This window comes from Ctenocephalides felis, unplaced genomic scaffold (assembly GCF_003426905.1).
Source record: "Ctenocephalides felis isolate EL2017-DRISC unplaced genomic scaffold, ASM342690v1 CF-g0.4_SCAFFOLD_01170, whole genome shotgun sequence".
NCBI classification, from domain to species: domain Eukaryota; kingdom Metazoa; phylum Arthropoda; class Insecta; order Siphonaptera; family Pulicidae; genus Ctenocephalides; species Ctenocephalides felis.
Window position 1 is genome coordinate 60,480,936 of NW_020537324.1, and position 25,269 is coordinate 60,506,204.

A 25,269-nucleotide genomic window follows, 5' to 3' on the forward strand; every position below is an offset into this window, starting at 1 on the left:
TTGAAGGTTTCTGAACGTTTTGGCATACCTCAGAAAAAATGGATGTGTGTGTGTGTGTGTGTGTATGTATGTATGGATACAAATTTTCGCCCACGTTTTCGGGCGTACGGATCAACCGATTTGAATGGTTTAAAAAACATTCGATTCCTATTAATAAGGAGAAGAGCTGATTAGTTTTTGGCAAAGACAGGTCCAGCAGTTACGGAGATAAGGAGCAAAGAGTGCAGAAAATAGAAATCGAGTTTTTGAGAGAACGGAGCATCCGATTTGAATGATCTAAAAAACATTCAATTAGTAATGATTGGGAGAAGGGGTTATTAGTTTTTCGCAAAGGCAGGCCCAGCCATTACGGAGATACAGAGCTAAATATACAAAAAATGGCAGTTTTTAAGAGAACTAAGCGTCCGATTCAATTGATTCAAAGAACTCTCTGCTTGTCTTAACAAAATAATTGATTTTGGAAAAAAAAATTTTGTACAATTTTTTTTTTTTTTTTTTTTTTTTTTTTTTTTAATTTTTTGTATATCGAAAATAATTCAGATTTTATTTTTAATTCTGACTATAGTTCTAATATACTTTAAACAAATAATTTCAACTCTGCAATTCAGTTGATATAATTCTTATAAATATTAGACAATGTTACAATATTTATAATAATCTATTTGAAAACATTCAATATTCTCCGAACATTTCGTTACGGTACGGGAAGTTTCAGCAATTTGCCTTAAGGCACGATGCCACCCACCCCACTAGTTTTAAATTGAATTCGAAATAAAATGACGATTGTTAATGTTCCGGAGATAAATTGATTTGATGATTTACATTTGATTTGCTCAGATATAACAAAAGATAGCAAAAATAATGAAAGTTACAGTATTTGTAATAATATATTTGAAAACGTTTAAAATTTCTCAAATATTTCATTACGGTACGGGAAGTTCCAGCAATTTGCCTTAAGGCACGATGTCATACACCACTAGTTTTAAACTTAAATGCCATCTCGTACGATAGCAAAACAGTATTACTTCAATCGCGTGTGAACCTTACGCGCACTCTTTTTTAATTATTATGTTAAGATATTAAAAAGAAGAAAGAAGGAAGAAAAACGGCTGTTTGAAAAAACATTAAGAAATAATTAATATATAGTATAAAAATGCTAAATGTTGTAAAGGCCAATATAAAAATCATTGAAATGTTTCAAAATAATATTAACCTAATAATTAATTATTATTAGTGAAACTATGGTATGGTTTTGCGCAGAATAGGCACTGAACCAATTACAATTTTCAATAAGTAATACCAGAGTGAAAAATCTTGAAGAAAAAGTCGACACACAGGTCGTCATTCGGATGTCATCTATAAGCGACACTCGTACACAAAAGGTAGATGGATGCCACCTTTGGTCAGATGAATGTCGCCTATAGGCGGATATTGCGGGTGTCATCTTTAGGCGACACTTATAGTAAAAGAGTTAATAAATGTTTACTTATAAATTAAAATAATTTTATTATTAGTTACTCACCTGAGCAGCTTGTACTCTGGTTGGATAATGCTCGTAGTTCCTGTAGCATCCTACTCCGATCTGGGCTGGATTTTTGCCGCCAGAGGCAGAGGCGGATTCGCCCTCCGTGCTGTTGCCGTCAGCTTGCGACATGTTGTGCCCTAACAGACACACACTAACTCATTAGGCACCAGGACCGCACTTGGTCATTTTAGTACGAGAGGCACAGACAAATTTGCGTGGGACGAACAAAATTTGGTGTGTGCGAAAGCATTGAATAAAGGAGTTATGAATGATGTAGGATTGAGGGCTGAAAGTTGGCAAAATCCTTGCAGAAGTGTATTATTTTTGGGTTTGTTTGAAAATATAAAGAACTCTCAATATTGTGTGTGAAAAATGAAGAAATAGTGTAGTTAGTATAATATTTTCAATATGGGCCTGATCTACTTCATCAGGTCAAGAAGTTAGTATCAAATATAGAAAGAAATAGCCGCAACGCGTTAAATAATTTTGGAAATTGTATTAGAGACTAAAAATTTAGATAAACATCAAGGTAGTTGTGTTGATTTTGCAATTATAATTACAAACATAAATAAGTGTGCCAAAAATATATATAAGAGAATTTTAGAAACAAAAATGGATTTCAAGACAATAAGTAAATTCTATAGTTCCAAATCAGTTATCCTATATTCGGTTGATTTACATAAATGATATTTGTATCTATCACATAATTATTTAGACTTTTAATAAAAATGTATCAAGTATTTTCGGGATTTACATGAATATTGCGTTCAAAGACATACAAGGTACAAAATACAAGAAAACAGAACAAAACAAGCCAAATGCAAGCTAGAACACATAAAAACACAATAAAAAATGTAAAAATCTACACACAAAGATCGAACAAATGCTAACGCATCAATGCCATGAGATGTATACCACAAAGTAATTAATCAACCAATTTAAATTCCTGTTAATCTACAGACAAAATAATTTAGTTCAAGTGTAATATTTATAGAATGTTATTAATGTTTTAGTTTTCAACATATTTATTCTATGCCCGAAACCTATATGCAAACCAATATACTTAATAAAATTATAAAAACAAATATTAAAAAGTGCAAAATAAAAATAATGTTAAACGAGGTATAAAATAATAAAACCGGTAGCATGCTCAATTCAACTTATAAAATTTTTAAGTTAAAAATGATAGAAATAAAAGTAAATGAGAGACAAGATTTGAAATAATCTATTTATTTTATATAAAATGTAACGTATTCGGATTTTAACACAACATTTTATATAACATGAATAACACTCGTAATTTCGTGTATAAATTTAATTAACAATAAAGCAATTGGACAATTTATACTCAACGATTAACTATATCTACTTATTTTGAAGGGACCGATGAACATTTAACTTTTTGTGAAATTGGAAAAAATAAAAAAAATTATATATATATATATATATATATATATATATTATAAACATATATATGTATATATAAAGAGAGAGATATTGAAGAAAGAGAAGGAAAGAAAGAAAGTGAGAGAAGAGAAATAAAGAGAGAGAGAAAGAGAGAGGGGGAAAGAGAAGGAAAGAAAGAAAGAAACAGAAGGAGAAAATGTGAAATAAAGGAGAAAAAGAAAGAGAAAATAGGGGAGAGAAAAAAGAAGAGAGAAGGAAAGAGAGAGAAAGAAAGAGAGAGAAGGAAAGAGATGGCAAGAAAGAAAGAAACAGTGAAAAAAAAAGAAATAGAGACAGAAAGAAAGAAAGATGATGAAGAAAAGTAGAGTGACAGTTGACCCTCTATATGTATTGACCATAAAAGTATATAAAAATAATCTTAATTTTCATGCAAAACAATGAATACAATAAACAAAATATTGATTTTTTATTATGAGTCTCTTATATGAACTTATATGAACTATTCAGAATTTCAAAATTTAAATAAGTTATTCGATTTGGGTGAAAAAACATACTTGATTAATTTTGTTCATATTCAGTTGTAGTTGATAATCATACATTCTACAAATAAAAAATTAATGAGCCTATTCTGCGTACAACTTTGTTATGAAGCTGGGTCAGAAAGACCTTATTTTCTAAGATCGTTTTTTGACATTTATGGGGTTTCTAAGTTAGGTTTTCTATCTGACAACCTGACTGCACAGCAACCACATAGTGATTTTGTCAATATTTAGAACGAATTAGTATGAAAATTTCTTCATATCATAAACTTTCCATAAAATTGGTCTATTATGTGGAAGAATCGGTACATAAATTCTATAAGACTTGTTTTACAGATTAATCGCAAAACTTTCCATAAAGTTACAACAGAAATCGGCACTTTATTGCTTATTTTGTGCCGTAAATTCTGTTTATCATAAATAAATTAAATATAAAAAAAAAACATTGTGATAATTTTACATACGATCTTTAGATTATATGTGTGTAATTTAACGCTTTGAAGATTTAACAGATATTTTCTATGTCGACATAAAAATAAAATATAACTATGCTGTATACGATAGTTTAGTAAAACTTTTAAGTATAAAGTTAAAAAAGTTGTGCAATGTATGCAGTGCTCGTGTCGACAAGTCGTTTTGCAACGACAGTAAATAATAAAGGTAATAAATATCTGAAATGTTTAACTTTAACTTAATAACTTGAAAAATAAATGACTAAGTTTGAAAATTGACTAAAAGAATGAATTTATGTATCAATATTAAAATACATTTATTGCTTATTTAAAAATATCAAAAGTAAATAAATATTTAGTGGTTTTATTTTAGGTTATCACGAAATACGAAGATCTATTAATTACGAGATTTCTAGTTTTTTTTTTTAAAAAGTGCAAAATTTCTTTAGATAAATTCTTACATTATGACCACGTGTGCTTATTAAAATAATCAATTTTAATTTGGAGCAATACTTTCGTTCACTTTTTAACGTTGATATACTTTTATGATTTTTTACTTCAAGTAAAATTAGAAAAATGATATATTTATTTTTGCATAAAAATAGACCTCAAAAACGACAATTATAAACGCCTGAGCAAACAAATGCTGCAATATATATATTAATTTTTAACTGGACTAAAAGTAATTAAACTACTAATCATAAAGTAGATTATCGAAATAATATTTATAAGTGGATTCAATGGAGAACTTTTGATATTACTTTTCTCAAAAGCAAAATTGATATTTGTATCCAATTTTTTATCAAATTGTTCAAAATGTTTACCAGTCCCTTCTATTGGAGTTTGTTATTTATGCAGTTAGTGATTTGTCATTTATAAAATTCATAAGCATATCAATACTTTGTTATTCCCTACAAGGTTAAACATACAACTTTAATTTTTTTTTAACTAATACTGAAAATAACTATTTTAGTTCTTAATTTTTTTTTGGGAAAGAAAATTCTAGGATAATCATATTTGCTTTATCGAAATAGATCATTAGAATTTTTCATTCCACTAAAAATTTAACAGAACAAGATTAATAAATGCATTTAAATTATAACATAAATATTAGAATCTCTTAGTTATTAACGTAATTATGTAATATGAATATAAATGCATCGCTATTTCCTTTACAGCAATTAGGTACTTCATGTAATTAATATATATTTAATACTATTAACATCATTATTTAACGTATTCGATAAATATTAAACTTAAATTTATTTACTTTTTAAGTTTTTAAAAACTATACACGTTTAGGCACTTATAGTAGTAAGCACGCTGAATCTTATACATTAGTAATAGTATAATGATATACAGATTTGTCTAATTTCTTTTAAATATGGTTAAATTTATTTTCGTTATTTTATAATGCAAAAGTATGCATAAAATTGTGCATATTACCGATTTTTACGAGGTGCAATACAATAAAATAAAACATTTATAAATGTCATCACAAAGTACGTCTGATAGGAAAAAAGATATAGATGCTTGAAAATAATTTCAGTGTATTTGAATATGGAATTCCAAGTTTTTTCAGAATCGAATATATAGTCAACAACGGCTAATAATTTCTGACATCAAACGACATCAAAAATTAATAAACAAATAAAATGAGGGTCTTTTAAATTTGACAAATATTGAAAATTTCGAATTCATATTTTAACAAATTGTTTTAGTTCTAGTAAACTTGGGGCAAATATTATTTGCGGTTAGGGGCTCAGAGTATAAAATTTAGACTCTGAATAAACAAAATTAATCAAAATCAAAATCAAAATAACCGAAAAATAGTCACAGTTTCACAAAAGCTCTAGGTTGCACTTAAAAGCTCATATGAAACTACATCGATTTTTTTCCATTTTTTTTCGTAAGAGTTACTATCATTCAGTTCGGTTTGGTGTTGAGTTCTGGGACACCCTGTATATTAAGGAAAAAATTACAAACGTAACACTATTTTTAACAATTTAATTTTGAGAGAAAAATACAAAAATAAATATTCCTTAAATTTTAGACTGTTTCAAAACATGTATCAATAAGGTGACCATATTTTAAGTCAAAATTGGGACAGTAATTTTTAGTTTTGCTAATCCAGGTCGGTCCGGGGGGAGGGGGGTGTATGCAACAAAACTTAAAATTTTTAATATAACAAATACTATTTAGGAATGCAATAAAAATCAATTTTTTTAATCATAATTATTGACTTTTAGTAAGAACTTTATTATTCGATTAAATGTTTTATTATACCTTGTATAGTTCGCTCCTAATCTTTTATAAAATTTTGTATATTTTTTATGATCATCTTTAAAAAAAATAGTACTTTTGCCAGACAGCAGTCAAAAAGTTTTCATAATTTTTGTTATTTTTTGTCGAAATTTTTAATGTAAGAAGCAACATTAATCCTTAATTTTCTATTCAGCAATTTTTTCATTCATAACGTATTGTTTCACATGAGCAGATATTAGATTGGATAATTGTAATTTTATTATCAAAACATAAACTTTTCCTTCGGGAAGTTAATAAGAGCGAAAATTCAATTTAAGTCTATACTTTTTGAAAACACGGGACAATAAGGAACAAAAAATCTGAATCCGGGACAAAAATGATTTTAAAAAACTCGGGTCACAAGGTGAAATCCGGGGCTGTCCCGGCTAAATTGAGATGTACGGTCAACTTATTAACAAGCCGAAAACATTTGATAAAATGATTGTGTATCTGATTCAAATCGAACAAAAAAATATCAAATATTAATAAAATATTCTAACTGTAATGTTACAGCATATGATCTTGATAAAATATCACGTAATTCGGGGAAAATTTTACACAAAAACTATAGTTCCCTCAAAATATTTGCCAATTTGATAAAAAATGCAGCCTTATTCAAACCGAATGAATAAAATATCAAGTTTGTATTTAATGGTGTACAGTACCAAAACAAAAATGTTATAATTACCTATGATTTTTCAAAAATAACACTAATTCGAGGCGTTTCGACGAGTGTTTAAAATACTCATGAATATCATGAATACTCATGATAAAAAATCAATTCTATTCAAATACGACTGAAACCATTTTCCGCATCCTAATTTCATCCGAGAAGATTTGATTTATCTTATTTAAAAGATCACTTGCTTAGTATAAGCTCATAGCAATTTAGTCTAATAATGAGATTAGTTCGAAGTACATGGCAGAGACTTTGTGTATAGATTCATTGTAGGAATTATCGTTCCATTATTATTCCATCGAATCGGTGTTCGAAAGGTTTGCTTTTTGAAGTAGATGTGTTTTGTACTAATTTGGTAATGTTGTTTTAGCTAATTGAACTAATGTGGTCTGAGACATCTCGCCTGTTGGCATCGACGAGTAAGCACTTGTCACCTGGTGGAAGTAAGAGAGAAAACCAAGTCTTAACACCAACGCTACACAGCACAACAAAAGCAGGATAATTTACAGCAAAAACATTGAAATTTTTATGCAGAACTAAATATTTCACTTTTGGAAGTGCTAGGTTTACACCAAATGTAATAAACACATGGACAATGTAATTGGAAAGTGATAAACTAATAAGCTTTTTTCTTCAGGAATTTTAGAAACACTTACGATTCATTCAGTAATTTTAAAAGATATGAGACCAATATGTATTCAGAATTTTGTCTGGCAATTTCGATAAAACTTTTATACTTTCTACGATATGATTTGCATGCAAGTGCACGAGGAAACAAAAAGTTTTGGTGGATCACAAAGGTATTTTCTAATACATATTTGATAAAGTTCATAACTTTGACGAACTAAACCAACGTCTATATTGACACAAGGATCATAGATTATAAACAGTCAAAGTAATAGGATTACCAATAGATGACAAAGATGACTTTTTAACTAAAAAGATTACAGATGATAGACATATATACAAACAAGAATAAAAATTCGTTGAAAAAGTGAACTGCAAATAATCATTCTTAAACTGTTGAACAAACAAGGAATACGTATTTTTCTGTTGAAGTTCAAAATTTAGTTTTGTACGTAATTTTGATGTGAGTTGAGTGATAGATTTTTTTTATTTTTTTTATTTTATTTTTAATAACAATCAGAATACAGTACAATTCAATGTACTGTAGTGCTAGAATTTGATAATAGTTATTCGTTAGGGTAAAAAGTGAATTCTTCCCATTTTTTAATAATATAATTTAATGTCTAAATGTATAAAAAATTTTTTCCTTTGTAATATTTCCTGAAGAAAGACATCCCATATAAATACCAAAACGTAGATTTTTTTTAAATAATTCTTGTTTTTTGAAAAAAATGATGTCTTCAGATTTTTGTGACCTCTATAAATCAACATATCAAAAATCCGCAAATCGTCAAATTTTTCACCTATTTAATGGTATCAATAATATATCCATTTCAAAATAATTATTTCTGAACTCTCTATTTTAGTTCAAGTAAAATTTAGTTCTGCACAGGTGAAGCAAAATTACGGCATGCAGGTAAAACCTTTCGATTCGTCCAAATTACCATTTATTGAAAATATGTACCATATTAAAACTAAGTAGTTATTTGCGTGCAAGTTACCGGTAAGTTTGCGATCAAAATGAATACCTATGGATAAAAAGGTTTTATATACTAAAACAACACAAAAAAAAAATGAAAATAAGAAATCTATTACTAATTTATAAAATAACATTTAATTGTGTGAAACCTACTAGAGATATAAGAAACTAGGTACATGTATCTACCAAAAACCCAATTAAAAGTTGATTGTTGTTGATTACACAGGTTCGCAAAATAAAAAAAGTTGTTTGTATTGGGTGTGCGGCATATGTTTTCTAATGTAGTTTTTACCGCTGAATACGAAATTAAAGTCAAAATTAGGAGTCAAATGGCAAATAATAAAAGAATTAAAAATGGCAAAATCTAGTATATTTCCTCAGCTCAATAATTAAAATAAGGTAATTTAGGTCGTTTCCTGACCCTTTTTACCTTAAATGACTATTGAGTTTAAATTAAATGATCTATATCATTTTTATTCCTAGTATACAGTAGTATTTTGCCTACACATTTTCAGATATTCAAATTAAAAAGATGGTAGCTTATTATCCAGGGGCAACGGGGAGGAAATATGTTTGCAAATTAGTACTGAATTATCACAATAGATCATTTTACTGAGAAAAATCCCAATAGATCATTTAATTGAAACTCAGGAAGAGTCAAGAAACGACAGAAGATATAAGATTTTGATTATTTTGCAGAAGAATTACTATATCGGAGATTTTGTAGTTTTTTTTTTAAACTTTTTGCCATCTGACTCCCAATTTTGACTTTAGATTCGTGCTCAGCGGTAAAAACTACACTGGAAAACATACCGCACACCCAACACAGACAACTTTTTTCATTTTGTGGTTCTGTGCTATCAACAAAATCAAATGGAACAGATGACTCATCAATCGAACTAGTATTACTTTGCTCCTAGGTAAATAATTCAAAAATAGTACTACCTGTCAATTATTAATATACGATAATGTTGTATAACAAATTGATTTGCGCTTGTAAAATAATTATAAACTTCTAAAAAATTGACAAAATAAGAACATTCAAAAATAGTGCTGATACATAAAATAAAAAAATACGTATTTATGTTCTCTGCTATTATTCAGAATCTTTTCGCTATTCGATTGTTTTAAAAAGTATAATATGTTGAACTTACATCTTTAAATGGGTGAGTGTGAAGAGAAATATTAACCATAAGTTAAAAGGACCGCACTGTAGGCGAAAGGCTGTAACATGCAAGAATAGCAATTCGGTTAGTAGAAGTATTTCGACCACTGACCTGTATCGACAATGACGTCGATGAGATCCATGCTCTTGGCGAAGGCGTCCCTCAGGTTGACGTGATGGAACGAGACGATGCTGCCTTCCCGCTTGGCGCGGTCGAGCGCCTCGCGACGCTTCAGCGCTTTCTCGCGACGCATCTGGTTCTTGTAAAACTCAGCGAAGTTGTTGACAATAATGGGAATGGGCAACGCGATTACCAGAACACCGCAAATGCAACAGACTGTACCTATCACTTTGCCGAGCGGCGTTGTCGGACATATGTCACCGTATCCGACGGTAGTCATTGTGATACCCGCCCACCAGAATGTCTCTGGTATCGATATGAACTTTGTACCGACCTCGTCTTTCTCGGCGAAGTACGCCAGGGAGGAGAATATCAGAACCCCCATCGCCAGGAACAACATTAGGAGGCCGAGTTCCTTGTAGGAGTTCCTTAACGTGAAACCGAGCGATTGAAGCCCGGTTGAATGTCGAGCGAGTTTCAGAATCCTCAATATCCTCATGATTCGAAATATTTGGACTACACGTCTCACGTCTTGGAATTGGTCGGTCGCGTTCTTGTTCGTTTCCAATAAGAATAAAGATACAAAATAAGGCATGATGGCTAGAAGATCTATTACATTCAAGCCGCCTTTAAAAAACTTCCATTTATCTGGCGAAGCACTAAATCGTAAAACGTATTCTAACGTAAACCAAGTTATGCAGACTGCTTCCACCATCGCCAGCTGAGGATTGTCTGTTACCACTCCTTTGTCATCGTAGACTTGCATCTGAGGTATTGTGTTCAGGGTCAATGCAATGGTGGACAGGACAATGAAGAGAATTGAGATCACAGCTATCACCTGTAATTTCAGATAGCCTCCAATAAAACTTCAATTTTGTAAGCAATATTAAATGTTCCTCTTTCTCTCATAACATTCTCAACGTTTCGTTGCGGTTCTTCTTTGTGACCTTTAGACTGTGGCGTGTCAATGCGATTGAAAAAGTGTTATTAGTGAATGTGTACAGATGTTTGATGATTGATTGGTTACAAATGTTTTTGCGATTATGGCGTGTGTGGTGTAATAAGAGTAAGAACAGCAACAACGAACATCGACACATTGCTTATTGCAGTACACACATCGATAGCCATGCCAGACGACAATTACACGGCACATGTATGAAAAAACATAGATGATTGACTAATCTACACATAAAGATAAATATATTAAATTCTAAAGATATTTTAAATGACATATTTAAATATTGATCAAAGTTGTTTTCTATTTTGACAGAATATATGCTACGAAAATGACAAATACTAACGACAATAATCCAATAAACAATAAAAATATTTAGTTTTGAAGCTATGAAAATAAAATATTATTACAATCTTACTTTTTATTTTTAACTGGACATATACAATAAATTTAATGACTCATCTACAATAAATTAACATCTACAACAAATAGCATGCATGTAATATAATAGAAATAAAAATATTACATACTTAGGGGTAAAAAATCATTTGGTGTGATTAATTTACACATTTTAGCAAACAATTGTTACACGTAAGTGGTGTTTTAACTACTATTATGTCTAGATTAAAAAAAGTGCTTCAAAAACTTAAAATAATTACCATAATAAATATTATGCAATTTTGAATAATAACTAGGATCCGCTTTACTTTAATGATTATAAAGTGCAAAAATTCAAATTCTATTTAATTATAATTTTGATGTTCTAATTGTGAACTACATGCCAAATACTACAAATACTGGTAATATTTGTGGATTATGTTAGTATAAGTAATGTTGTTAGTGTACATTTTAGTGCTGCTTATAGGTAAACATTTCCATTTTGTTTGCTAAGCTATATTATGCAAATTCTTCTTTATAATTTTAGTTTTTATTAGGTGCAGCCTAATATGATATCAAATCAAAGCGTTTTCTTTAGTTCGGATAATATATTAATCGTTGATGATTTCAGTAGCACCAGCTTGCAAATGGCTCCTTATTAGTATGAGACATTTGGAGGATTTAGGATAAAGATGCAGTAATTTGAAATTAGTTGGTACAGATGGCATTAGAAGCCACTAGATGAGAGGTCAGACTTCTATGGACGCAAATTGATGAGAATCAAAATAAAATAATTTATTTTTTAATTAATTCCAATCTTTAATCAATAGTGAAATGAAGTTGCAGTTGAAAAGTAAAAAAGTGTCAGTTAAACTAATAAGAAGTAAATGCTCAATGACGCCTAATAAAGTAGTGCAAAAAATATTATTGGAGATCATCTTAATCCATTGATTCATAGATGACAACATAATCTTTCAGTAAACTATCTCGAAGTAGTCAAAGTGATATCGTCATGCACATAGAAGTCTGACTAGTTCCAAGTGTGGCTTGAATGCCAAAATGTACCATATTCCGTTTAACGACCGTATCACAAACTGTTAGCTATACGACGGCCTGATCATATCGCCTTCGACCCATTCCCATCACAGTCGGATCTTTCCCATTATCATCGCCGTGCGCCAGTGTGTTCGTACGAGGGCTCACACCCGGGCGCACGATGGATTTTTGGGTTAGCGAATTTATACGATACTCGCATAAACGCCAAGAAACACATAGAATCAGATTGTTCAATCTGTTGTTAGCGGCGCTTTTTTCCACAAACACGCATATCGTGGTCCATCGAGCCGGATGCTCTCATGTTCAAACGCAGATCGACGTCCGGCATGAAAAAGATTCAATGAATACAAAATGTTACAGACAGCGGATTAAATATGTAAGGATTATGCTAAAATGTTGGCACATGGAATTAGACTACAAGGAATAGTTAGTTAGCCAATACCAGATTTACATAAATTATAATAACAGTTTCCTTTACAAGGAGAACCTCAGGTTTACTCTTCTGGAATTTCGATGAAACTTTGCATGGTGACAGAGTTTATAGTTAAAGCGAATTCCTGGAAATATGATAGGCCTATGACAAGAAGTCTAATTATAGAAATTAATTACAATTGCAACAAATAGACTATCAATGTGTCTTGATAGCTGTGCTTGTCAAAGCGCCTGTTCCTACATTTTGCATTCAGATTTAGAGATAAGAAAGTTAAAAGTGATCGAGTTCGAATCCCGTCAGCGTATAATTAATTTTTATATTTAAATATTTAAATATCGAAAAAAATATATAATTATTAACTTATTTCATATATATTGCGAGCAAAAATTGATATATTTCAAACAAATCTATAAACACAAATATTATGTCTATTTTTTCCAATTTTAATTAATTTTTATAATTAAACTACTTCTCATAGGCCTATAATATTTCAATGTATTCGGTTTGACTTTAAACTCTCTCACCATGCAAAGTTTTATGAAAATCCCTGAAGAGTAAACAAAAGGTTCTCCTTGTTAGTTATGAATAGATGAAATTTAATTTTGAATGATTTATGCCTGATATGAATATTTTAATGACCTTTATTAAGTGATTTTGAACGATAAATATATTAAAATATCTGTGTTGCATTTGGAGAACCTAAATTTTTACATCGGTTATATTTTCAATCACATACAGCTGGTCATGTAGTACTCATAATAGTATTATGCCCTTAAATAGTCTTTAAATTCATATTAATATCTACGACTTAAATTATAACAATAACTAATATTTTACGAACACTTAAAATTAACGCCTTAAATAATTATACAGCAATTTTTCACAGCCAAATTAACAGCGCATAAGCAGTTTTATAAATCTATTTTAACAAACCTATTATTATTTTATTAACCTGTGCATTATTTTCGATTACTATTTTATCGATTATCATTTATCATATGACAGCATTTTTGTTCTCACATATACTTTGGCTCTTGTCCCCAGTATTAGCATAATTCCGAGCTTTGCATCTCTGTTCTCTCTTCATCTCGATTTCATAGAATTTATTGAAATTGTTCACAATAATGGGTATCGGTATCGCTAATAGCACGACGCCACATATGCAGCACCCCACCCCGATAACTTTCCCAACCGGGGTCGTTGGAATGATGTCACCATACCCCACAGTCGTCATAGTGATAGAAGCCCACCAGAATGATTCCGGGATCGACACAAAATACGTACCATAAACGTCCTTCTCTGCAAAATAGGCCAAAGAAGAAAATATTACCACGCCCATGCTGACGAACATCACCAACATGCCAAGTTCTCTATAGGAATTTCTTAGAGTATGTCCGAAAGTCCGCATGGCTACAGAGTATCGAGCCAACTTGAAAACTCGCAGAATCCTCATTATTCTAAAAACTTGCACAGCTTTCTTGAAATCTTGCAAGTGTTTCCCACCGACCACATAGTGTAATATAGCACAAATGTAGAACGGCAGAATGGAAAATAGATCTATTAAATTTAAAAATCCTTTGAAAAATTTCCATTTCCCTGGTGACGAGCCAAATCTGAGCGAGTATTCCAAAGTGAACCAAGCTATGCAGATATTTTCTATCATCGAAAAATACGGGCTGTCTGTTAGTTTACCTTCGGAGTCCCTCGTTTGCAATGCAGGAACTGTGCTCAATGTGAAAGAGATCGTGGATAGTAATATGAATAACACTGATACGATAGAGAATACCTGCAAGGGTAATATATAATAGTAGTTATATTGTAGACTATCTCGAACTTTAAATCCACCACCAAGAGGTTATAGTAGAGTCTCGAAGTTATCGAAAGAAAAACGAGGAAGACGATAGAGCATTATTTTAAAAGATGATTTGAAGATGGTTTTTCGAAAGAACCGAACTTAGTCAATTTTCAACCTGTAACTATATTAGCATGCATAATTACCCATACATATTTGTTAGCCTTTGAGCATTGTATTTAATAAAAAAAATTTAGTAATTAAATAGATGATATATGGCTACCTCTCCCCGTGGAAAGAGCTGATTTTTTGATACATTAAAAGAATTGGGGACACAAGAAATTAGTTATTCTAAATTTCTGAAAATTGTATTTAATAAAAAAAATAGCAATTGAATAGATGATATACCAGGTAGCCGTTTTTTATACATTCAAAAAACTGAGGAAACAAAAAATCTCTTATTCTAAGTCTCTGAGTATTGCATTTATTTAAAAATTAGTAATTGAATAGAGGATATACTGAGGCCCTACATCAGTCCATCAAGGGTTGCCGATTTTTTTTATACATTCAAAAAATTGGGGAAACAAAAAATCAATTATTAGAAGTCTCTGAGTATTGTATTTAATAAAAAAAATTAGTAATTGAATAGATGATATACTAAGGCTCTCCTCATGGAGAGGGCCGATTTTTATATAGATTAAAAAATTTGAGGAAACAAAAAGATTACTTATTCTAAGTCTCTGGGTATAGTTATTTAATGAAAAAAATAGTAATTGAATTGATGATATACTAAGGTTCTCCACATGAAGAGTGGACGATTTTTTTACACATTCAAAAAACCAGGGCAACAAAAAATTAGTTATTTCAAGTCTCTGAGTATTGTATTTAATGAAAAAATAGTAATTAAACAGATGATATACTAAGGCTCTCCATTAAGGGTTGCCAATTTTTTTATACATTCAAAAAATTGGGGAAACAAAAAAATCTGTTATTCTGAGTCTTTGAGTATTGTATTTATTAAAAAAAAAAAGTAATTGAATAGATGATATACTAAGGCCCTCCATCAAGGGTTGCCAATTTTTTTATACATTCAAAAAATTGGGGAAACAAAAAATCTGTTTTTCTAAGTCTCTGAGTATTGTATTTATTAAAAAAATAGTCATTGAATAGATGAAATACTAAGGCCCTCCATCAAGGATTGTCATTTTTTTTATACATTCAAAAAATTAGAGAAACAAAAACTCAGTAATTCTAAGCCGATATATCCAGAAATAATCTGTTTAAACAAACTTTTTGCTATTAATGAATTATGTGACTTTCAAGCTATAGCGGCTTATAATGTTCGCACTTCTGTATATGAAAATGTTACTTCAGTTTGAACAGCTTGAAAAAGGTCACAAATAATGATATTGGTTGTCTGATAACCAATTAAGTTATAGAATTAACTCAAAAAGCCATAATTTGGTAAAATATAAAAAAGATTGGACTGCGACTTGAAAATTATGGACGCGGGTCCATGAAGAGTTAATTATAAATTTTGTATCAAACAATCATAAACATTGCTTCCCAAGTCCCCATAAAATCATTTACAAAATTTGTGTGATTATAATATAATAATAAATAGTTATATTTGTTACCTATGATGTCCTAATATATTCATACCTATCTTATTTTCTGTAAGATTTTTTACATAAATTATTACTCAAAAAATTTGATTGCTCAAACTTAGTCATTTAGCTTAACATATGATATTACTTATGAATCTGATTTATAAAATTGATCAAAGCAATTCGTCCATTTAGACAGACACCATTTAATTCTTAACTTCAATTATGCATTTTAACATTTTTAACCCATTTTGATGCAGCAAAACATAATCGTATAGTTTTTGTTAATTATTCAATACAGTAACTTTAATTTAGCATTTTTTAAATATTTCACAAAATTCAAAATTCAAACTCTAAGCTCAAAAATATTATTTCATAGGACTTTGAATCAATTTAGTAAAATTGTTGCTAATTTTAGACGAAAAGAATTTTTGGTATCAGTTGTATAAATATTTTAGCGAATATAATAAATCAAGTTATATATTTGGACGTATTTTCATTTTATTATATTGGCCATGAAGGCGGCAATCTTCATGGCATTGAGCTTTTACACCGATGGTTACTACTCTGTGGAAAGGGGGTAGCGGACTTATTTTTCTCACTTCTAAAACCAAAGTCCACGTAACAACGTATGTAATAAATAATCAATAAATATATATTCTGGAATTAGATTAGAACTTAGTAACAAATCATTAGTGTAATAATGAACTTGAAACAAATACATAAATTATACTAAGAAATCAGTGTTTAATACAGTCCCAGTTACAAAGGTTAAATTAAAACCTAACAACCTGAGTTAATAGAAGAAGAGACCTAATATGAATATACAATATTACATATTTTAAAACACATCGTATATCAGAAAAAAGAATATATATTATTTTCTATATTGTTAAAATATGATAACAAGCATTCAGGCAGTTTCGATATCTTTTTAAATACTCTATAATATTTTTGCCACAATATATATTCAAGCAAAAATTTTATTCCAAGACCATGAATTAAAATCACTGTTTCATATTACTAATATCTCAAAAGTTCATCTTCCTTAAAACGACATTCTTGAAACGTAAAGCGACCACAATGTCAAAAAGTATATAAATTATATTTTCCATTAAGCTCAGCTTATTAAATTTATTTCATAGCATATTTATGTATTATGACATTCACATTTAACATGTTTTTTCACGACAAAACTAAATCGAGATGAGAATATTTTAAAAGTTTGCTAAAAGTTTTCTTCGACGTCGAAACAATTTATATGCAGTACATGACCCAGCTGTACGTGATTGCAGAATATATCTAAAATTTGAATACACCGCAAGTTTTACATATTATTGAAAATATATTACCTTTGTGCTAGAGATATTAAATAATATTGAATTATACACTTATTAAATAGCAAATTTATATACATTGAATACTTTTATATAAAATTTGGCAAAAGTTGATATTAAGCAATTTGATAAAGCCGCATCGTATATATTCAAGCATATATACAATTGTGCAGGTTCAATATTATTGAAAATTTTTTGGTGATAAAGTGATGCTGAAAAGAATAAGCTATATGTAAGAAAAGAGTATTTACAAATTTCAGTCCGGTCAGTTTTGATATATACATATTGAACCTGAGAATTCTGGAATCCTTAATTTACCTTCATCAAATTAGAATGGATACATGCACATATTTTGTAATTATGTTTAATGATACTGAAAATAATCATTAGTGGGTACAGAAAACGAGAAAAACTGAAAACTAAAAACAACAGAAAATGAAATTGGAAACAAAAGGGCCAGAAATGTTATGACAACGCTATGTTGCGGGCCTATCTTCGTATGAATTGGTAAGAACCGTCAACAAGCTATGTATTTGCTGTGCGATCAAGCGTTACACATACAACCTAACATACAAAATGCACAAACTTTAAATAACATCTTTAAAGTGCATCTTTCTAATGTCTCATTGATAACACATACGTGAAGTTAGGTTTTATGTGCAAAACGCCTGATCGCATGGTAAATACATACATTTTTGACAGTTTTCTGAATATGTAATTCGTACAAATTATTGGTATGAATTGGTAATTCATAATAAGATATGGCCGTAATATAGCGTTGCCCCAATTGGCCCCAATTTTTTTTTGTAAATATTATTACCATGAAGAAATATTAAACCACGGTATTAGCCCTTAATAGTGAATAGTAAACCAAACATAACCACCCAATATATTTTTTGAAAATCGTTACTCACCCTTGCGGATATACTTGTAGTAGGTTTTTCTAGAAGATCCCAGAGCCATTTTTGATATTGGGCACACTTGCCATCACCAAATTCTTCCTCCTCTCTAAATATGCCATTTAAAAAATGTATCGAAATCATAAAGATAAGTATAATTGTTATATTGTGATCATGTGATAACTACAAGCTACTCTAGAAATTATTTTATCATTTACTTGACTAATTTACAGGATTTGACATATATGAAATGATTTATCCAATAACCCACAACCAACTCATATTAGTCAAAATCCTTCTGATGCTCTAATGATACCAAGATAATAACTAGGCTATCGATTAATGCTAAATTTGATTATTTAATCAAATCTATTTACTAACTATGTATATGCTATAGAAATCAAGTCATTCTATTGAATTCATGTCCTTCTACATCAGGATTCAACTATCTATCAGACCCGTATATATCAAACGCAAACGTTGAGATTGGCAAGTAATTAGAGCTCCAAGAGCGCCTTGTGGAGAACACTCTATTGAAAACACAAGATAACAACACAACATCGACAATCAACCTTATCACGGATTTCCTTGAAGCTTACTTTAGTCCCTAAATAGATCAGAGGCTGGTAACCGATGAACTTGGGTGTTGGGAAAAGGTTAAAATTAATTTGTTTGATCCATAGTAAAGCAACATATTTTCTTGGTCTAAAATTGTTATATGTTGGTTAGTCTTGTTTTATGTAAAGTAGTTTAGTTTCGAATGCACTAGTATGATCTGCAATAATTAGAATTTTGAAAGAAATATAAAATAAATAAATAGGTAGGATAACTTGATTATAAATGACTTTAAAACATAACATCGCCATTATTGATAGTATTTTAAAAAAGCATGATATATAAATGAAATTTGACTTATATTGTGATAACAATATGTTTCCCCAAAATGTGATAACGCAGGGTAAAGCTGGGCCTAAAGGTTAGCAGGTAAAATGTAAGAATTATCATAATTATCCGAGAAACAAAGAAAGTAGTGTATTTTTCAACGATACTATTTCAAAGTAGAGGACAAAATTAGTGAAACCAGCAGTAACCTTAAATCTTGGCGTTGTCGATATCAGAAGAATAACGGTCACATTGTCAATTTATTTAACCAAAGTTTGTCTCCGCTGTTACTGTTTTTGCTTCTGAGCTCATTTATTTAGTTTACAATACCTGAATATAATTTTTATACATGAGTTATTTAATTGTTTTATGAGACGCCTGTTATTTTTAAGTTAGATTCATAAGTTGTTTTTATATAATTTCTCTGAAAGCTTACATGCAGGAAGACAAACTGATCCTATATACTGGCAAATGTGTAAACAATAAGAAAATAGTGAAGAAAACCGCAGAACAAGTAATAAATCAATTGTGCAAAGAATAATTTTACAAAAGCTGAATGAGTAAATTGGTAAAAATAAAGCTACCCCAACTCTGATGCTAAATACTTCTGACGAAGTTCTATGAAAAAGTTGCATACAGTATAGTCTTATAATAATGTAGCTATTATTTTATAAATCCCTTCAAAATGAAATCAATAAAGACATTAGATTTTTTGCCCTAACTTTCAATTTTTTACTCCGCCTATGTGGTTAAAAGTGAAAATTTCTAATACCATTTCAGATTTTTCTGAATGACTAGAATTATGCTATTTATTTATATCTAACAAAACATTCGGATTTATAGCAGAATAGGGTATGGCAAAAAGTCTAATTTGACTTTTAGTAATTATACTGTAAAAATTAACCAAATAAAAATAAGCCATAACCATCAAAACGCATATCAAACAAATACTGTCGAACTATGTTCAGTGTTAATGTTGCTTTTCTAAATTTTATCCCTACTCTTTTATTAACTATTTTTTATTGTTTACACCTTTGCCATTGTAGAGGTTTTGTTGGTCTTTTTTGCCTCAACCGACAGAGATAAAACATCGTTGAGCAAATTAAAATTAACATTACATCTACATAAAACAATTAAATAACGTATACTTAAAAAATATATTAATGTCAATATTAAAAAACAGTCCCCATAAAAAAAAACTAACAATGAAAAAAATACTTTTATTATAGATTTTGAAACATAACCGTTTATCTCCTGATAGTGATGTCGTAAAAATTAAGTTGATGGTTGGTATTACATATTTTGCCCTCTACTTTTAGATAAATAAATCTCATTACTTGTTTTTGAGATATTGATGGTGGACCTTTGTACCCGCAGATTTCAAGCCCCGCTCTACCCTATAAGCAGTAAAACATTTCTAAAAGCAATATTGTTATATTTTCATTCTCTATTGTTAAATCTTGCGAATTTATTAGATATTCTTTGATAAGTTTAATCTCTCAGTTCATGGGTAATATTTATTTTTATTATAAATATATTTCGATGTATGTAATTGTGTCTTCAGAATCTTAAGATACGTGTTAGGGATTATTTTGAAATACTTTTATTATAATTTTTGTTAAGAATTTATTTGAAATATTTTTATAGTATATTATTTACTTTAAGTAGACCCCGGTTATAAGTGCATATTCAGTATTTTTTTCACAATAGCCTAAGTAAATTCGTATGTTTTAATTCATTTATTCTTTCAATACGAAACGATACTGATTGTTGCACATATTTATTTTGTGTTATAAATCAATTTACGCTTTCAAGGAAATGTTTAACATTTATTACTAATATCCGTATTATTGCGGATTAACAAATGCAAAGTAAAATCGATCTGTGGAAAGAGCGAATGGGACTTCGCGATAAGTATAATTTCAGTATAAGTTTATAAAGATAAGTATAATTTCAGTGCAAGATTGATAACATTCTAGATCTCCCCCCACCTAGAAATGCCTAACGGTAGTTTCCGTGAGGACCAAAGACAAGGGCAAAGCGGAGGTTTTAGTCGGTATTATACCCAGGCGGTATTGAGTCCTGTATACTCAGACAAAAGACCAGTCTGGGAAGCATAAAGGCATTTCCTTCGGTATACAAAAAAAAGTAAAATCCTACATTGTGTATGTAAATGTAATGAGTTTATTTTTGTGACTGCCCCCTTCCAGGTAGAGTATTGATGAATTTTATGTTATTGTTTAAATTTATAAGTTAGTATATTATTAGTTGCAATACTACCTACATTAGAAATTGTAATTATTATATGTCGACCGGTATTTAGAGTTCAACAGTTATTTACATAATTCTAACTTATATAAACATTTCATTCTAAAAAATAGTATTTGTTTTATAAAAATTAAATTCAATTTGCTGTAGATAATTGTTATCTTAACTATTGTACCGTATGGGATCTCTTAACTATTGTAAGTTTGGAATTGTTAATTTGCGATGCTATTGGACGTGTGTGAATTGACTGAAAATTTTAAGTTAAAAATATACTATTAGTTTCAATTATATATTTCATTTCCATAACACTTTTCTGGACGGGATATTAAAATTCTAATTCAGATCACATAAGTGTTTTTAAAGTGTAATGGGAATACACACTTCGAAGACGTAAGTAGGGAAATAAACGCCTTAACAATACGCGATCGAAATGTTAAGTGACTTGTAATTTAAGACCACGCCAACAAAGCGTTTTAACAAGCTTTACTAAAGAATCTTAACCTTTTCGCCCTAACGTAACTTCATCGGTTACTGCTCCACCGTTCCTTAATCCGACAACTGACCTTTGCCGCAGACTCTCCGCCTCCTTGCGCATTTCTTCATGAACATGCTCTTTGCGCTGATGATACTTGTGCTGACAGCATGACTCCAAGTACAATTCATCAACGCCCCAGTACTCCAGGTCGTCTCCGAAGGCAAGAACGCACATTTCATCGACTAAATGGAGCTTTCCCGTTCTATAGAAGTTCAATATCGATGAAAAGCTCTTGGGATGGCGATCGAAGAAGTATTCGTTGTCTATTAAGGAATAATCGTCGCAAAGTTCGGTGATGGACTCGTGCGTGTTACAGTCGCGCAGCCGGCCCAGCCGAGTGTGCGGCAGCCGTTCGAGGGTGCGCCAGAGCACTTCGTGTTTGACGCCGCCGACGTTGATGAGCACGCGACGGTTCATCGCCTTAGAACGCATTATCATGAAAGGCTCGGGAGGTAGAGATGACATCGATCTGTTTAGAAAAACAAACATAACAAAAACAAAATTATAACTCGTTCGTGTGCATAAGACGGGTTAATTTTTACACTAAATTTTGACATGAGCTTTTGCTTTCAGACAAGGCGGTATCTCAATTATATATGTATACCCATAAATATAGTAAGTTACATACTCGAAAATATAGTATGGTAGATAAAATCCGCGTTAAAAAGGTGTTTTGATATTTATAAATGATTCACGTCTATCTTTTCTTCTCAAATACATTCTTGATCTATAAACATTTTAACCCTCTATGAGCCTACTTTACAAAAATTAAGAGAACAAGATCCCAGTGCCATTTTTGATATTGGGCACACTTGCCATCACCAAATTCTTCCTCCTCTCTAAATATGCCATTTAAATGAACGTATCAAAATCAAAATTGAAAGAATAATTGTTATATTGTGATAATGTGATAACTACAAGCTACTCCAGCAATTATTTTATTACAGTAACTATAAGCCTATATATGCAAATAACAAATGAAAAATTCTGTTCTAAGAATTTTTTTTTGATATTAATCAATTATGTAACTTTCAAGTAAAGGCGTTCAATAACGTTCGCACCTTTGTGTTTGAAACTGTTATTTCAGGATGAAAAACCTATCAAAAGTCACAAATATTGATATTGTTTGTCTTGGCGATATTATAGAATTAAGATTTATGCGTCATCTCACGAAAAATTCTATAATTATTTAGTAATATACCGAAAAATTTGGAATGTGACCTGCAAAATACCCGGGCCCACAGAGGGTTAATAAAACAGTTAATACGGAATTTAAATCACTGCTTCATTGAATGTATCTTCATATTCAAAAACTCTCAAAAATATTATTAAAAAGAAAAGAAGCAGGAAAATATACAGAATACAAAGGTAATGTTTTGGCAGAATATGAAACACTACATATTTGTAAGATAAAATATGATTACATAAGATAAAGTATATTAAGATTTTTATAGTCCGTATATTGTGTATATAGTACAATGAAATTAATTTTACATATGAAACAATCTATAACATTTTCAACAAAGTCAATTATGTTACTATTATAACCAGTGGTGTTGTCGAGCCGGAACGCGCCGGAACGTCGTTCCGGCAAATCATTTTTGAGCCGGAACGCGTTCCGGCAAGAAAAAATATAAAAACATCGCTACATACAGAAAATGATTTAATAAGTAAATTTTATACGTTATTATTCAACTAATTTTTATTAAATGTTATTATTGTAATAAACATACATATATGTGCACAAAATGGGTTTTGTAATAATTTTTGTTTCTTTCCTTTTTGAACGGAACTGGAAAAAAATGAAAACCGGTTTTAGAACCGGTTTTTAAATTTTAGCGTTCCGGCAAAAAAATATTAGCACAAAACCACTGGTTTTATCAAAGTCGTTTTTAATTTAGTAACAAATTGAGATGTATGAACTTCTTATAGAAAAAATAATATTTATAAATCAAATCTTACATTCATTCGCATTTCTTATACGCTAACATCTACATCATAGGTTCCTATTCATGTATTTTTATAGCCTTACGTGTGCCTATACGTTGCATTCTATACTACACGCCTTACATCTGTACCATACGCTATATTTCATTATATACTCTCAAATCCCTACATTGTGTACCGAATACACCTAACCTATATCTACTATATATCCTATTACCTATAATTTCCCTTACACGCTACATTAACCCTACTGAGATTCGAACCCGGGTCCGCCGCGTGGCACGCGACGACCTTATCCACTACACCACCGTAACGCTACAATCAACCGTCTTTTTTCGCGTGTCGTCGCGCCACCTTAGTATTAATTACCTAATTAATTAGAAAATGACCCGCGGAAACAACAGTGCGTCCCATATTATATTATTAGTGGGGGTACCCGATAGGGTAGTGGTTAAGGTGCGCGACTTCCACGCGGAGGTCCCGGGTTCAATTCCCGGTATAGACAATAGATAGGTAGAGATAATACATAGAGCGTAAGGTAAACCTATATAATATAGGTGAATATATAAATTAGACAGTAGTATTTATAAGAAGTAAAAGGTCTGTAGGTATTTAATAAGATAATGACGGTATAGGTATCTCACGGTTTGATAGATAATAGATATTTATCGATGATATACAATAATATAATATAGTATGATAGGTAATAGGTTATCTATCATATTATTAGGTTAAGTCTTATAAAATATTGTAATAAATCTTGAGTACTTTTATATCATAATAAATACCTGTAGGTATTAATGAATACAAATAATACCAGAATAAATATGATTAATGTCATTGAAGAATATAAATTATGTGCTCAATGATTCCTTCATACTTGTACAATTTAATGTATAGACTAGCTGTGTATAATAGAGTTAATTATATAAAAAGTCAATATATTAGATTTGTGAGTTCTTATCGAAATATATCAAATTTTTTGAACCGGTTTATGAACCGGATTTTAAATTTTATCGTTCTGGCAAAAAAAATATTAGCACAACACCACTGATTATAACATCCAAATTAAAAGCTTCTAATAAAATGTGTTTATTGAAATCAAATAATAGTTTTGGTTAATAATAAAAAAATAGATTTATAATAGTAAATTAATCTATAATCATTTTCGACTTGACATATAGATATTTATTATTAGTCATAATAATTTATAAATACTTTTTTGTAAATGGTAAAAGAATAATATTTCAAATGAGATAAACAATAGAGAATGATAATTATTATGGTTGAATAGGATAAACACTATTCATAATTGAATTGATGTTCAAAAGCAGATAATATGATATGAGAAGAATGAAAAAACTTGAAAAGATAATACTTAT

General features: G+C 30.1%; 1 protein-coding gene across 1 annotated transcript in view; it reads right to left on the bottom strand.

Annotated features, from left to right (window-relative positions):
- The window catches only part of LOC113367468 (potassium voltage-gated channel protein Shab-like), a 217,004-nt gene that overhangs the window by 22,841 nt on the left and 168,894 nt on the right, over positions 1–25,269 (bottom strand). Inside the window, exons 4-7 of the mRNA XM_026609075.1 lie at positions 21,969–22,409; positions 18,271–18,364; positions 9,790–10,636; positions 1,523–1,662 (exon numbers count right to left, since the gene is read on the bottom strand). Coding sequence (XP_026464860.1) covers positions 1,523–1,662; positions 9,790–10,636; positions 18,271–18,364; positions 21,969–22,409 — 1,522 coding nt within the window. The remainder of the gene's footprint in view (positions 1–1,522; positions 1,663–9,789; positions 10,637–18,270; positions 18,365–21,968; positions 22,410–25,269) is intronic.